This window comes from Diadema setosum, chromosome 8, assembly GCF_964275005.1.
Source record: "Diadema setosum chromosome 8, eeDiaSeto1, whole genome shotgun sequence".
In the NCBI taxonomy this organism is placed as follows: domain Eukaryota; kingdom Metazoa; phylum Echinodermata; class Echinoidea; order Diadematoida; family Diadematidae; genus Diadema; species Diadema setosum.
This window is the reverse complement of record NC_092692.1, coordinates 31,723,429-31,737,708: the sequence shown is the minus strand read 5'-3', so window position 1 is coordinate 31,737,708 and position 14,280 is coordinate 31,723,429. Positions and strand designations below refer to the sequence as shown.

At 36.7% G+C, this 14,280-nt stretch overlaps 1 protein-coding gene across 1 annotated transcript in view; it reads right to left on the bottom strand.

Annotated features, from left to right (window-relative positions):
- The window catches only part of LOC140232203 (unconventional myosin-XV-like), a 122,447-nt gene that overhangs the window by 20,097 nt on the left and 88,070 nt on the right, over positions 1–14,280 (bottom strand). Inside the window, exons 27-32 of the mRNA XM_072312341.1 lie at positions 10,201–10,295; positions 7,849–7,890; positions 4,681–4,796; positions 2,867–2,952; positions 2,042–2,197; positions 656–759 (exon numbers count right to left, since the gene is read on the bottom strand). Of these exons, the coding sequence (XP_072168442.1) occupies positions 656–759; positions 2,042–2,197; positions 2,867–2,952; positions 4,681–4,796; positions 7,849–7,890; positions 10,201–10,295 (599 nt within the window). The remainder of the gene's footprint in view (positions 1–655; positions 760–2,041; positions 2,198–2,866; positions 2,953–4,680; positions 4,797–7,848; positions 7,891–10,200; positions 10,296–14,280) is intronic.

Below are 14,280 nucleotides of genomic sequence, written 5' to 3'. Positions count from 1 at the left end.
AGAGGGCACTCTTCAGTATTATGAAGCAACAGGATTGATACCAGAGACTCCAACTCTCCCGTTTTCGATGGGGGATCTCCCACCGAAAGCCCATTTTTTGCACAATCTCCCGTTCTCCCTTTTGAGATTTGATTTCTCCCACTCTGGCTCTGTGTCTCCTGGTGGAAAGGATTTCTTACCTATTTCTATCGTATGTTGAAAAAATAAGCCTTAGATAGCACCAGAGAACATCTAGAATCCTAGGAACTTCGCGCTTTGCACACATCAACTTGGAGTCTCCCGTTTGCTAGGGGTTTCGGGAGGGAGAATCTCCAGATCAGAAGGTGCTTTGGGTTGGAGTCTCTGTGATACTGTGTGCAGAAGCACAGACCGCGCTCATTTTCTCTACACCTCATGAGAGTCGAGGCAAATTCATGACAAGCAGAAACATTGCAAGAATTATCAACAGCAACAAAGACACTGTAATTATCATCAACAAATCGAATCAAAAATTTGAAATCAAAATGATTGGCTCATTCATAAATCCACCTCATTCTCTCCCTAGAAAATATCTTGATAACAGATTTCTACACATACCCTTTTTGATGAGAAAAACACAAACAAAAGTGCAAATAAATCAAGCAGTCCAAATTCCTTTTATAGGAATATTCTTGACTTTACATACCTTGATAATGAGGACGACACATTCATATATCGCCCTCTCTTGGCCAGTACCGCCGCGTGTTCTGAGAGGGTAGTCTCCCATTATTTGCATCAGTGCTATATGTTTGGGTGAGTGACAGAGAAAAAGACAAAACACATGAGCATGAAATTCACAACTCAGAGTCTACTGTTAAGCAATGCTTTTGGGGAAAAGAGAAATAGCATGTTACATTGATCATAGCAGCATTTGTACTGTTCATAGAATGCATTCAAAAAATTTTCTTTTCCCCTCTATGAAAAACTTGGCCACAAACAAAACATAAACTTTGTGTTTGAACATAAAAATCTGCCACTGTCTTGGCTCTGGACAAAACTGTTTAACAAGTACTATATATGAGCAATAAAATGTCAGAATATTTTATAAAGTTGATCAGTCAAAATGAAAAGTGAATCAATAATAAATGTAATTATGGATATTCAACACGAACAAGTTGTTAATATTAAACTCACATGAAATATTGATTTTAATATCTTTCAGCATACAAACAAACAAACAAAGAGAGCCTGGACATTACTACTGGTTAATTAGGTAAATAAATGGCCTGAGGTATTTTATCTCAGCACAAAGAGTAAGTTTTCTTTGTGTACTAAACTGAGACTAAGATGTGCTGAAGAGCATAAATGGGATTTATTTTACTGTTATGCATCTATAAGTTATAATCCACCTTTTCCATTATTCTTTCAAGCGTTATTCATCCTCACGCCCTACCTATCAAAAACAGATGCACAAATCTTGTATTGGTGCAGGCTGAGGGCATGAACAACAAAGTTCGGGGCAAGGTCTTAACTCCTTATGTGCCATGGCGTAAACCCCTCGTGTGTCACATTATCCTGAGACAGCAGTGAAGTCATGCAATGAGAAAGCTTGTTTTTTAATCCATGCAACTTTAATGGACTTTTACTACCCTTGACATACATGTATATTGAGCAAGGTGGTAGAGAAAATGCCAAGCTTTGCTTTGATGTAAATTATATAACAAACCTATATGATTGTTTTCTCTCAAATGACCAGTAGCTACACTATTGTTGAGACATAACTTTAGCACACAAAATAGTGACAGAATGTTTGAACTTACTAACAAATCCATTAGGGAACATAGCTTGATCTTCAATCACCACATAGAATGCAAGCTACTTGTGACAGGAATGGAACAACGAGAAATGCTTTCGTTGTACGGTGGCATTTGGTGATTTATCAATCGGTTTGGGTGGGTTTGTGCATTTGAGCAGAATATGCAAACTTGGTACTCCGTTAACAGAGTCGGGCGTGCAAACATGGCACACAGAGAGTTGATGATGCTGTGAATGGATAGATGGCAGGCACATGGGCCCAACTCACCTAGGAAGCACTCAAGGGCGGTCTTGTTGAGTTCGGGCACCGTGATCTCGATGAGGGACGCCTGGATGGGACTGTTGGTGAAGGAAACGGCCATGATGTATTGCTGCATTGACTGCTGCATTGAAGTCGGCTCTCCCTCCTCCATCTTCTTCTTCTCTGTTGGTGGACAAGAAAGCAGAAATATTCCAGGCCCCCATTTCATAATAATGCCTCTGGCACCCTTCGGGCAGAGGCATAAAAACTTGCTACAGTTTAAAATATAGATTAGCTGTTGCGATCTTACAAATTTCACTTGCACAGAGGGAGACAAATCAAAGAAAACTCATACCCCATATCTTCACCCCTCTGCTTAATAATCTCTTACTTTCATTTTATATGCCTTGTCTACCCTGGACTACTTAACATAATGTCAGAATTTCAGAGCTTGGGTAGTTGTTCCAAGTTCATCGTGTCACTGCCGGCAACCAGGGAGAGCCTTGTGCGGCCTTGAGATGGCAAAACAATGTATCTACAAAAATGTACATCCAACCTCATTTCCAGTATAAATCGAGCTTGAAGTTTCGCAACCTATAGCTCTTTTTTTGTTTTCATTCCACACTTCATATCTTACCCTAGGAATATTAACAATTGTGCTTGTCTGAATTTTTCCTTCATATAAAAGCAAGCTTTAACATGGGAGTGGTATTGCACTTTCAAACAGCAATGTCGACAAACAGGAATACATTTCCAGCAAAACAAATAATTCTTGGGTCACATGCTGTTGACACATGGTAGCTAGGGAACTACAAGTCACCCTAACATGGATGTTCAGTAATCTGCTCTCACCTTTTCTAAGAAGCGACCTCTTCAGCGACCCCATGAACTTGAGAGAACCGCGGATCGACCCGTCACTCTTCCTCTGCATGATGAACCTTACCACAAAGTATGAGATAAATGGCTGTCATTGAATCTGATTTGATTTTAATCAATTTGATATGATAATAACTATCCTTCAAGGAAATTTACTTTCAGGGGATTGGAGAATCACATCACCATCGATTCACTTACAACACGGCAATGCAACAAGTGACGATTGTTCAATATATGACATCACAAAAATGCTAGCTTGATTTGACATCTCTACATCTCCACCCTAGTGTCAGTGAAAGTGTTATATAAATTTTATCATGCAGGCATGTGGTGAGTCCCACAGCAATTAATTACTTTCCTATAAACACCATCAGAAATCCAATAGAAACCCATAAACTTCAAACCAACAGGATGTCTAATAAGTCTTAATGGTCCTAGTGGCTTCTGTCGGTTTTACAGGTTTCTATTAGCTTTCTATTGGAATCATTAAATGCTAGCCCATAGATGCAGTCAATAATATCTGATACAGTGCATCAAGAGTACACCTTTGTTCATTGGAGTAATGTGCAGAAGATATGCCCACACCCATTTCATTCATTCATTCATTCATTTCTTTATTGGTCTATGTCAGACATAGAAATTTGGCTTCCACTGGCATTACATTGCAACAAAATGAGTTTTACATCACAATTACATAATTACGTCTATGATAAGCACAATGAAAACAAACAACACCCTACAAATCTATTACACAATACATATACAATATATCAATTCTTTATAACCCTATATAAATCAAACTACTTCAACCCTTCTCAGCCCCCAGTTTTACATTTACAAAATAATAACATAATACTACAAACAAAACTTATATCAGAAAATTCAAAATAACACACACACCCAAATAACTAACATGAGTCTCAGTTAGCATAACAACCAGTAATATCAAACATATACCATAACTAAATAATTCTCCCATTTCATGGGAGAATTTAAAGATCAAATACACTGTACCCAATATAAACTGTTTTTTACAACCAGTCACTGTCAAAGATTGATGGCACATTGTGGAATACTTAATGTACAAACAGGGAGTCCAAACCATGTAAAAAAAGAGTAAATAAATGAAATTAAAATAAAAATCAACTCTGAGCAATGAGTTAATAAACTCATGATTTGGGTCAATGGCAAATATACTCCCCCAAACAAACTAACAAACAAACAAACAAACACCCTATGGCACATTTTAATTTTGCACGCCTTTACCGGGATGATGTTACACCCATCCTAACTGGTTAAGGACGACGTCTTCAACAGGTTTAAACACACCATTCTGACTCTTGACAACTACCACTGACTGAACTGTGTGAGATTTTTAAACACTTGCATGGATTTATCCTTACTTTTAACAGACAGACCTGTCACCAGAAAGACATACATATTTACAGGTCTACATTATGGAAAGAGAGTTAGAATTACAGTAAATCATTGAGACTATAGATTAGTAGACAAATAGATAGACAAAAAACATATAAAAATGGATAAATAGATATGCAGACGGGCAGATAGATGAATGAATAAATGTACAATTTTGTAAATAAATCAATTCATTCAACTGATAGAGAGACAGATTGTGAGAGAAAAATCTCACCATTTTTTAACTTTCTTGATTCTATTTGTTAGCTTTATGTTTTTGCTTGTAGTTTATTAAATCATCTATTAAACTGCACTGACACTGTGGCATGAAAAGCTTAAAAAGAAGAAGAACAACAAAACAGTCCTGGACCTACTTATCAGAGCTCTCCCGGAAGTACTTGCTAGCAAACTCAGGCATGGAGAACCGCTTCTGGTCCTCATTTGGTACAGCCGTGGCAGGTGGCTGTTCCACACGGGGCTGCAGGCCCTGCTGTGTTTGTGAGAGAATAGATACAAGGAAATTATTGAAAAAAAACAAAGAAACAAAGAAACAAACAAAAACAAAAATAAACAAGCTGTGCAGGTGGGGCCTCAAAGTCCATTACCACTGATTATCGGATACCTGGCCTGTAAGCGCAGATGCAAGTTTGCCATAACGAGTTGACAGCAGGGAAAATTTACCTGAATCCCGTCTCAAACATACAACAACAACAAAGAAAAAAAAAAGATACAGTGTATTCCAATAAACTTATCCTAAAAGCTACCCTTATTAGTCTTGTCAACTTATCACAATGTGGTGGCTCAAATACAAAGAGGGAAAATCCTTTATGAATCAGAAATGGCATTAAAATGGAAGGGAAATATCACTTTTGTTTGAATAAAAACAAATTATATTTTGCTGGTTACCGCAATAAAAAAAAAAGAATTGTGTATGAAGCAAATAAGACATCAACCTTCCATCAAAAACAAATTATATGAAGTGGGAGATACTAAAATACTGCAACTTAATGGGAAAACTGATTTAAAAAAATACATCAATGTATCCAGCATATCTTGATGTTGATTTGCATTTTGCAAATGAGTGTCCAACACATACACAAACACACACACACACACACACAGACACATACACAAATAATAATGATGTTTATCCCTAATCAGATATCAAAAACAAATGAACATCGGGGTTTAGTCTATCAGTAAAGATGAATAAATAAATGAATAAATAAATAAATAATAAATAAATAAATGAATGGAAAAAATAACTTGATAAATAAATAGATAAATAAATGGAAAAAAATAACTTGACAAATAAACAGATAAATGAAAATAAATAAATGGAAAAAAAAAGTTAATTAATAAATAAAGAAATGAAAATAAGTAAATAAATAAAAATAGACAAAGATATAAGAAACCTCTGGAAAGTAAATAGTGATTCATATATGTTGACATGGATAAGAAAAATAAAACACTGCATATCAGATTCAGCCAAAGTTTCATAATGTATGCTAAACTCTTGCATTGAATGTTCCTGTATGACGCCCTCTAGTGATGATCTTGCCGTGCATTGAGATTTGTCATGATCTCATCATGTGTGGGGTGCCATTGAGTACCGTGCAATTTTGCATGTGAAGGAACACAGCTTTACAATGTAGCCAAAATGATACAGCTGTACCAACCAACGGAATGGATTATGTACTGGAATGTGTTTATTCTGCACTCTTGTATTCATCAAAATCCAGGTAGGTACCCCAGTTTGTGAATCAATTCTATGAATGATGATTTCTACTTGATTGCAATCAAAATATTGTTGTTATTGATGGGTAAAAACTTCCCACCAGGCAGAGTGTCTATAAATCTTTGTCTGTATACATTCATGTACACGTATACATTCATGTATACATGTCATACAGTGTACAATGTACATGTACGTTATGTCAGGTGTGTGAAAATTGGCAGTAGTTTTCCACATGCAATCCTGAACTGCCAGAAATAATGACTGCAACAGTGTATGACAATGCTGGTTGCAAAAATATTACATATACTTGTATGTGTGATGCAAATTATGCATTTACAGCTCAGGAACTTCTGCCTCTTTGCAGATATAAGAACCCAGCCTGAAAGAGGTTTCATCACTATGTTACTTGTAATGTTGGAGGTTCAAGACATTTGAACATGCATTGCTCGGGGTATGAGGTGCTGCATGAGATTGCCTAGGTAGGGATATTGGTGACGGGGAAAAATTTATGTGTGTCATGCAAATGTGTGAAGACTAGAGAAATAAATGATAGGTGAGGTCTCTCATGCTTGAATGAATGCAGAGAATTATCTCATTACTTTGGTGCAGACATGAACCTACCCCAAATCGATTCTGTAAGTGCCTGTTGTTTATATTTGATCTTGGTAATCTCTTCCACTTTGCAAAATGTTTACAAACTTTGCCTATAGATATGAAAGGACATCAATTACCCTGCCCAATGGTATCAATTTGTAACATTTATTTTATCATGTAGCATCAAGATTAAGTTAATCTAAGTAAAAGAAGGAAAAGCACTAAAAAATCCAACACATTGGGTAACAGATAGATACATACGGTTGTATACATATACATGTATCTTAAAGGGATACTCCGCCCTGCGCTCAATTTGATTTCAACAAGAAGAGTTGAGGCATGATGGAGCATTAAAAGTCTCTTGGAATCAGACAAAAATAACAAAGTAACAGAATTTTTGAGAGTATGCAAAAAAATATATAAAAACTTACGGCTTTTTTAATCCAATATGTTTTCATGAAGCAGTGATGTCACTTAATTGATGCCAATGATGCAAATTAGATAAAAGTAATGATGTCATTGGCTCAATACTCTCCCAGTCATATGCATCTCATAGGAAAAACATTTTTTTTTTCTCTGTCAATTCATGGACTACAAAACTAAAAGCCCCCTGCACACTAAGCTGTCAATGCTAAATTGTCATGTTTCTGTATCACTTTGGAGTGCTGCATACAATTCCTCTTCTTAAATTCTAATCACGAATGGGAATTTCATTGAAGATTTCAGTTAGTAAGCAAATAAGATACTTAGGAGGCCATGCATTGTCACTTTAAGGAATTTGAGGCAATGGACAGTGAGTGACATCACTGTTTTTGAAAACATATGAAACTTTGAAATTCATATCCATATTTGGTACAATCTTTGTCAAACTTTCATTGTGCTCTCATTGTATATGGCATGTATTTAACAAGTCTTTTTTGTTTTTGCAAATTGGGACTTTCAAAAATTTTCACGAGTGGTTAAGTTCGCACTAACGGAATATAATCACGAATAGAGAAATGTATGCATACATGCTGTATCAATGTCGAGATCAGCGTGAATAATTTTGCATGCATTTAAATTTGCAAGTGGCACCTGACTTGCAAAATTTGTGAAAAAAAAAAAACCTTGCGAAATATTCAGTACGCACAGTAATTGTTTGGTTTCATTCTATCTCTCGAAATCTACTTGAACGCGGAGTGGATTTTTTCAGGTCAATGAACTCGTTTACCTCTTCACGCATCCTGGACTCGATGTTAACCCGGTTCTGGGCCTGATCGCCATGCATGTGAGGTGAGAAAAGACGATGAGTTATTAGAACTCTCCTACATGGATGTTGATGAAACCAGACTATGGTTCATGCAGAGGAAATGGCAGGATTCATACAAAAATGTTGTCCTCTGAGCCAGGTACAATGTATGTTCTGTGGCATATTGCACAAACACTTTTCTGAAATCAAATCTGGACCAATTTGAAATATAAAAAGAATCCTCACCAGAAATTGTGATAAAAGGATATATTGTTCCTTTTTTTCACAGTATCACATACTCTTTTCTGAACACATGGACTCACATGATTTTTGACAAAGATACATGTTTTAATTCCCAGCAGTTCCAACATAAAAAACAAAAACAAAAACATATATGGGTACATATTTCAACATATAAGTAGCATGACCAAAGACTTTTTCTCCTGCAGGTGGTTTAAAAGGAACTGTTTGTATTTTAAGAAGAAATTTTAGGGAAATTTCAATTCCAACATGAATTCACAAGCTGACTTTATATTGGATTAATTATATAGAAAGACAAAAAACAAAAAGAGGATCACTTGAATTTGATTCCAATTTTGTATGTACACTTGAATGGTAATGCAATTCCGGTTCCAGACCCACCACTTCAATGCACAACTTTAGAGTGAGATGCACAACAAGTGTAAGAATTACAGCTCCAAAGAATTAGTTATTATTGCATGTGCTCAAAAGGGATTTGTACCTAGAATGGAACAAAAAAGAGAGGCCATATCCCCCCTCCCCCTCCCATTATAACTTCAGGAAATGTATGTGACTGCTGGTGGAAATGCACTACTGGTATGGCGATGTGCGGGAGGGGGGTATCTACTACAACACAATGCGTTTGTGGTTATGCCATGCAATACTCCATGATTCAAGGGTAGTGTAGAGCGCCATCTACTGTCAAAGATCTAACAATGCTATACATGCATACTGAACTGATCAAAAAGATGGGGGGGGGGGGTAGACAATCTCTAGCATGCATGTAAAACAATAATATAAGATATGCAGAGCAAACTGATCTATTGATAAACTTGACTTATGGACATATTGAACACAGAGCTGAAAGACGAATTAAACTCTCTTTCTCTTTCTGATACAATCAAACTGACATTCTGGTATAAAGTAAAATTATCATTTGGTGTCGAAATTCAACTTGAATTTGGGGCTTGACTAAACTATTTAACAGAATGATGCACTTTGTTTAATATCAACATTTTGAGAAAAAAAAAAAGAAGAAAACAACAAATATGAGTTATATGAAATCTTCACTACTATGAGGCCAGAACATTTTTTTTCCTTCTTTCTTTCTTTCTTTTTGGATCAACCTACTAACATCTCAAAATTAGCAACAGGTGTTCTGGCTAATAATTTTCCTGCCTTTAACAAATTCACTAGCACAGATTTGATAGATACAAAGCAAGTTTGATAGTTTCTATAATATTCTTGTTACATATTAATCTGAAAATATAAGAAAAAAATAGATAAATGTGAATCATGTGAATTACAATTGACCAATGAAAGGATCTTTCTATGGGTGCTGATTAATTTCACACATAAAATGAAAAGTAGGCATGGGAATGCACTCTCATGCAGACATTCATCAATTCCCTACCAATAAGGAAGGGGAGTATGGAAGACAGAAAATAACAGCAGAATGATTTTTTAAAAAAAGAGAGATATAGCACGAAGATAGAAGGAAGAGATATCAAGAGATGAAGGGAGTGATAGACAGAACAAGAGAAAAGAAAAACAATGAGACTGAGACGGGAGACACAGACAAGAGAAAGAAAACATCAATATTAAGAAATACAATGTAGATAGAAAAAGTCAAACATAAAATATAAGTAGACAGTAGGCGGGGTCAGACTGGCAAAAGATCAAGAAGTTTAAGATCGCGAAGTTTGGGCCATTGGTACGCGCGCAAGAAAGAGTGCGCCCTTCGATGGTTAGTGACTGTGACATAACAAAGCACATCTGTGCATGACAATGGTCTCGCGCTTCGGAGACACCGCCCGCAAACAGATCGAGAAGTTTCGCGGAAAGTTTCGCGGGAAGTTTGCGGTCACACTGGCAAAACTTCGAGATCTTAAAGATTGCGATCTTAAAGTTCTCGATCTTTTGCCAGTCTGACCGCGCCTATAGAGCGAGTCAATGACAGACAGAGAATCAAGACAACAGAGCAGAAAATGAGAAGATATAGACATAAAAGGTGACAAAAACACAGCCCAAGACCAGAGGGCGGGACACAAATATACATCAATATACAGCCATGACAGAGAACATACAACTGACCTTGATTTGGCGAAGTGTCTGCGGACCAGGGGCAGAAATGACCATCTCCTTGGGGAAAAGGCCCGAACGGCCATCCAGCATACCAAAGAGCCATCCTACGGTAGATAAAGTGCAACAGAGAAATATAAATGTGTCGTGTGCTATCTGTTTTATAAAATTGTTGTTCTTTTCTTTTCTTTTTTTCTAATGGAGATGCATTTGATCGAGGCACATCATACAGTTACTTCTGCTAAAGTTTCTTGTAGTGCATAGATCTGTACTGTACTTACCGGTACACCTTTGTGGTCCTCTATTGGTCACTGCCAATTAATGGTCGACAAAAACGAGCAAAGGAAATGAGCAGTCTTGCTCCCACCTCATTTCACACAATTTCCCTGTTGCAATAGGCGTTGCTTTTCAAGTGCAGTACAAACAATTTTGAAAGGTGATATACAGCTCTGACCATGTTTCCTCTCCTCACATGACGTGAAAAAACTGGAACTCATATGATGGCAAAAACATCTACATATTGGCACAGAGGATGCTGAGCTGGTTCTACTTCTTCCTCTCTTCCTTCCCCTCACCAATGCCCCCCCCCCCCCAACACACACACACACACACACACACACACATCACTCATCACTGCATTATCAATTTTTAGTTTCTGTGATTTTGTTCTACACCATTTGTTCACTTTCACATAAGAAATCATAATTTCACTTTCATTTCGTTTATTCATTTTATCACACAGCACATGATGCACCCAATACAGCTGTTCTTCCTCATGTCTGTGCATCAAGAAATGATATAATGGTTGTATTACAAAACATTATGCACATAGATGTGTATATATATATAATACATGCAACATAGAATTAGGTAAACAAAGCAAAGCAAAAATCCAACCACCCACCCCCCCCCCCCAAAAAAAAAAGTGTAATCACAGAAAAGAAGGAACAAAATGCTCACACACTTCCAATATTTTGAATATCATTGAGTTGATCGATCATGAAGAATCAACAATGTTCACATCACATTCACTATACATGTAGATAGGAGCATTTCAAAAGAAATAGAAATTATTAAATGTAACCACACTACATTTTATCATATCTCAGGGTACAGGTGGATGAGACCATTATCAATATTAAAAGCACTTTGCTTGACAGGGTAATCTAGAATTAACTCTCTCTTACATTTACAGGGAGAAACAAAATGCACACACACAAATAAATGATTTGAACCTCAATATATTTAACATCATTATAGTTGAGCACATCAACACAGAGTGAATTTCACAAGACAAATATGAGGGGACATACAGAAGGGAATACCTGAATACGGAGAAGTTGAGAGAAGAAAAGGGATAGTAACAGTGTTTTGTAATTTGGAGCTTAATTATGATCAGATACAAAAAAAAAAAAACCTAGAAATGTCGCTATGGCGACTGATGCCTCCGCCATAATGCATGATTCTCCCAATAGGCGCATAGTACAATGTCTTCACAATGTGTGATCCATGGCAGTTTCACATAACTGGAAAAATATTGAAATGACAGGTTTGTCAGAAATGTCTTTAACTGGGTTTGCTATAATTTTCTAAGAGTGCAGGTACATATATTTGGGGAACTTTGGGGAAGTTTATGCATTGAGTAATTTCCAAGGTATGAAGAAAGAGTGTGATGACGGTAAAAAATAGATTTTTTTTTTTTTTTTTTTTTTTTTGGGGGGGGGGGCATTGAAACCTGGCCTTTGACCCTTAACCTGTGACTTTTGACCTTCTGGCTGGAAATTTCCCGGAGAATCTCCATTAGGTAATGCATGTATTAAGTTTTGAAACTAATAATGCAAGCATTGCATATACTAGTATATGAGGGAAATAGTAAAATTTTGAGGAGTTGACCTTGACCTTTGACCCCCTGACTATTGACCCATGACCCCTAAATTCCCTAGATAATCCCTGCCAGACAGTACATGCATACGTACCAAGTTCCACGAAGATACATTGAACTATTTGCGAGAAAAGTAATATTGCAACATTTTCATCTAACCTTTGACCTTTTGACCTTTGACCTTATGACATGAAACTCTCTCTGGAGAATCTTTACGCAGTACTTCATGTCCACACCAAGTTTCAAGAAAATACCTTCGGGCATTGCATAGATATGGGGGAAATTGCAACATTTGTAGCATTTGACATTGACCTTTTGACCTCTTGCCAATGTCATTAAAATCTGCTTAATTAATTGTCCCATCATACGTCATCCTTGGACCAAGTTTGGTGATAGCTGCTTCATCCAGTTTTGAGTTATCACGTAAACAGATAAATTTTAGGATTTGACCTTGATCTTTGACCTTTGACCTCTGTCCGATTTCACTGAAAAACTAATCAAGTAATTGTCCCATCATACATCATCCTCCAACAAAGTTTGGTGAAATTTGCTCCATCCAGTCTTGAGTTGATACAATTTCATGATTTGACCTTGACCTTTGACCTTCAACCGATTTCACCCAAAATCTAATCAAATAATTGCCCCATCATACTTCATACTTGGACCAAGTTTGGTAAAATTCCAGTAAATATTACTCAAGTTATCACGTAAACGAAAGCGGATGGACGTACGTACGAATGTACGTACAGACGTACGTACGTACGAAAGGACATACGGACGGACGGACAACCCGAAAACATAATGCCTCCAACACCACTTCGTGGCGGAGGCATAAAAAGTTTTTACCTACAAAAGTATATCCTAAGTTTATAAAAATGAAGAATATTGTGATAAGTGAATGGTTACAATTTGTGATATGAGAGGAAATTAGTGAGGGAGATTGCTAATTTGAGTGATACATTGTGAGAAGAAATTTTGTGTTGTGATATTAAACATTCTCTAGCACCTGCTTTAATAATACTGAATAATCATAATATGTAAGTATGCACAAGGACAGATAAATGACAAAACCATTTACAGGAATCTATACAAAGAGATAAAGACACAAAACAAAATGAACAACAACAAAAAAAAACGGTTCCAGCTTGCCCATCAATGCCAGAGGAAGTCTGGTTTGATAAACAGGATGACTGTACAAGGAACTTGACTCTTCTATAACTGATCTTTTTTTGTCAATCACCTCTTTTCAATGCTATCACACAATACAGTCTATTTTCAGGAAAACATGTAGGTAGGTTTTCAATGATTTGATGGAATTTGTATGGGAGAAAAAGGGAGGAGTGTCGAATTGTAAAGGGGTTTTTGTTGGTTTTTTTTTTTTTTTGCACTGTTTTCTTTCAGAAATGGTTCTTGTTTGTAGACACAGAAAATTACTCTGTAGTATACACACTAATAAAAAGAATCTTGTAACATACTGCCAGCCAGACAGTTTTACCTATTATGTATTTTACAAAATTATATATCACTATATAGCTTATGACCAAATAACAATTACGCCACTCCAATATACCTGCCAATACTTTTAGAAGTTATCAAGGACCTCATACTAGACACAAGTATATACTAGGAATCCTGTCATACTTGTTATGTATACATGTTAAGCTAGCCTCAAGCATGCATTGCCCTTTGGTATCAATAGGACAACCACAGATACTGGTGATAGAGGAAGTTAAATGATATTATACAACGTCCAAGTAGATCCTTGTAATTTGATTGGAGGATTCTTTGTGACGTGATATTAAATAAGCACTCCATTCAGCGCGCCGTGCAATTTTGGTTCTATTTTTGCGTGCAACTTGGTTCGATTTTTTCGTTCTATTCCACGGTTCGAGAAATTGTACGGTACTGCGTGTACTGAGTGTTGCATATTGAGGATCGCATGCAGCTAGCGCAGGTACGTGTGCGGTACATGCATGCGCGTACGTAGGCCTACGTAGTGCTAGTGTACGTGTATGACGAGCGCTAGTATAGCTGTGACCTGTATCTACACTGATTGCACAAGCCAGAAAGAGAATCGCAGTGGATCCACATGTAAGTATGGCTATATTTTTCATACATATATAGACTTCTAGGCCTACTTAGACCAAAAAGATCTACTTGGACGTTGTATAAATCAAATAGTGTATGGTCTTAACTCGTGCAATGGAACG